We start from the raw sequence: 2,558 nt of genomic DNA, 5'->3' as shown, positions 1-2,558 counted from the left end.
CCCTCGATTTTGATAGATAGCGATGCGAACTTCAAAAATATTTCTGTCGTGATCATACTGCAAAAATGAATGCCAATGTGCTCGCCGCCTGCATTTCTCAAATATCTTCATCGGTAGTGGCATAAATTCAACACCCCTTTCCATCAATGACATTGCAGCCCTTTCAACAAACCTTTCCGATATCTGCTTGAACGACATCCGCATGATGGCAGTGACAGGCAATCCTCTTGCTGACTTCATTAACCCGTTGAAAGACTCTGACACATTTGTAGTCAGAATTCCCCATCTTCTTCCACCATCCGCATGCAAAGTCCACTTGTGAAGCTCATGTTGCATCAACCAATGATAGGCTCTCTCGTCTTCCTGCCTGATAGATTCCATGTGCCTTCGGAATTTATGCTCTTGGTGGTCTATTGCTGCCATCCATATCAAATCATGCAGATCCTTGTTGGGATATGCCTTCTAAAAATTGGCCTTAAAGTGCCTCACACAGTAATTGTGGTAGGCATAAGGTTCTTGCCATGCAGGCAAGTTCTCTACAGAACTTAAGATACCACTATGCCGATCAGATATTAGACAAATGCGGGAACGCTGTTTGATAATGTTCTCTTTCAAATTGTTCAAAAACAGCGTCCGCGTCTCTTGGCTTTCATTGGCACAAATAGCAAAAGCTAGAGGAAATATTTGTCCATTAACATCTACTGTAACGGCTATCAACAACTTGATATCATACTTTCCAGAGACATGAGTGCCGTCTATGGATATTACCGGTCGGCAATACGAAAAACCATCAATTGCTGGTTTAAATGCCCAGAACACATAATTGAATATATATTTTGGTTTTTTCGTACTCCGCTCAAGCTTCCATTCAACAACCGTCCCGGGGTTAAAGTGTTGCAGTGCGGCCATGTACTTGGGTAGAGCTGCAAATGACTTATCCCAGTTACCATAAACAATTTCAAACGCACGTTTGCGCCCGAGAAATGCCTTTCTTTTGGTAATGGTATGGCCATATTCCTGGTGGACTAATGTAATGCACTCATTGATTTTATACCTTATGGATGCTTCAAGGTGTGGAATAAGGACAAGAGAAATTAAGTCAATATCCAAGTTGTAGTGATTCCCATTGAATGTGTCCATTTCACATTTGTGGGTGGGAATATATTTACCCACTTTCCACAGACCTGTGTTCTTCTTGCTTGCACGCAGCATCTAATGACAACCCGTAAACCATCTGCGACAAACAACCTTGTATACATCCGGACTTGACTCCCATACCGTCATCTCACGACACTCTTTTATGCTGTACATTTTCGCCGCCCTGCTTAGGCGCACTTTATCAGGAAAAAGCATACCCTTTGCCAGCACTGTTGGTCTAGAATCATCCCACATTGTTGTCCGAATTTCATCAAAATCCCTTGTGAGAGCATCCACATCTGGTATACTTGGCAAGTTATCAAGGTAGGGAATCTTCCTTGAATGAAACGGCACTTGGTACTCGTACACTCTTGGTCTAACGGGGGGTGGAGCATACTCCCTCGTCAAATCAGGTCCTTCATTCTCTTCCTCCTCGTCACCATCCTTACTAGGGAAGGGTATGTCGTCTCCGGAATTATCAACATTGTTGTCATTATCACTGTTCTCTTCCTCACTCTGTGCATCTGCCAGATCCCGATTTAATATGTCGTCCTCGGGCAATTGAGTAAGGACAGGTGGTTCAACTTGCTCGTTTTCACTGCACAAATAAAAAAATAATAAGCTACTGAAATTAATAAATACTTTCCATATAGCTGTATCACTTCACTTACAAGTCGTAACATGTTGAAATTCCTTGATGGACATTATCCTATTGGTGATGACTCTCGGATGGACCACCATGATCCAACACACCAGAACTACGCATATTCTAACTGGCGCATGGGTTCATAACTTTTAAAAGTCATATCTGGCCGGTACCCCCTTGTGGAATATATGAGTGTTAATACAAATTCAATACAACAAAAATATACATCGTAACACTAAGAAAAATTGAAGTTTACCACTCGTCTTATAGATTATGTAAAGTAGGAGAGAAATTATTTTCTCGCTCCTCATTCGCCCGTGGTGATAAGTTTAAATCAGGGCAAACTCTTTCATCCGGAACCTGTCCAGCAAAAACTGCTCCAGAATAACCACCCGATGACTAGGGGTTATCCCTACTATGCGCAATCTTATTATTGCGAACGTCTTCGACCTTGACGTACATTTCCAATATTTTTATCACAAGAAATTCCCGGTATTCATCCAAAGTCCTCAAAAAATCTCTCAAAGTTTCATCATCGTCGATGTTAAACTAAGCGTAACAAGCAACCCCTTGCGGAGTGACGGAGTACGGATATCTTCCGGTTACTTTAAGGTTCACCGAATATTTCCTCACACTCATTTTATTACATAACAACGATACCAATCTATCGTACTTCATTTTAAGTGGCAACTTAACATGACACTGTGGAGATAAACTATAGCTAACAGAGTTATTTACCACCACAACCTCACCCCCCAATATAATGAAACCCTTA

General features: G+C 41.6%; 1 protein-coding gene across 1 annotated transcript; it reads right to left on the bottom strand.

Annotated features, from left to right (window-relative positions):
• Positions 1-462: 462 nt before the first annotated feature.
• LOC138901286 (uncharacterized) lies at positions 463-909 on the bottom strand. Its single transcript, XM_070189039.1, has one exon. The coding sequence runs from the start codon at positions 907-909 to the stop codon at positions 463-465; it is 447 nt and encodes a 148-aa protein (XP_070045140.1).
• Between the last annotated feature and the right edge of the window lie 1,649 nt (positions 910-2,558).

The sequence above is a fragment of the Nicotiana tomentosiformis genome, chromosome 11 (genome assembly GCF_000390325.3).
Source record: "Nicotiana tomentosiformis chromosome 11, ASM39032v3, whole genome shotgun sequence".
Lineage (NCBI taxonomy): Eukaryota > Viridiplantae > Streptophyta > Magnoliopsida > Solanales > Solanaceae > Nicotiana > Nicotiana tomentosiformis.
This window is presented reverse-complemented; position numbering and strand designations above follow the sequence as displayed.

Excerpts from the sequence above, each read along its gene's own strand:
- LOC138901286 (XM_070189039.1), bottom strand. The coding sequence starts at position 909 with ATGGCCGCACTGCAACACTTTAACCCCGGGACGGTTGTTGAATGGAAG.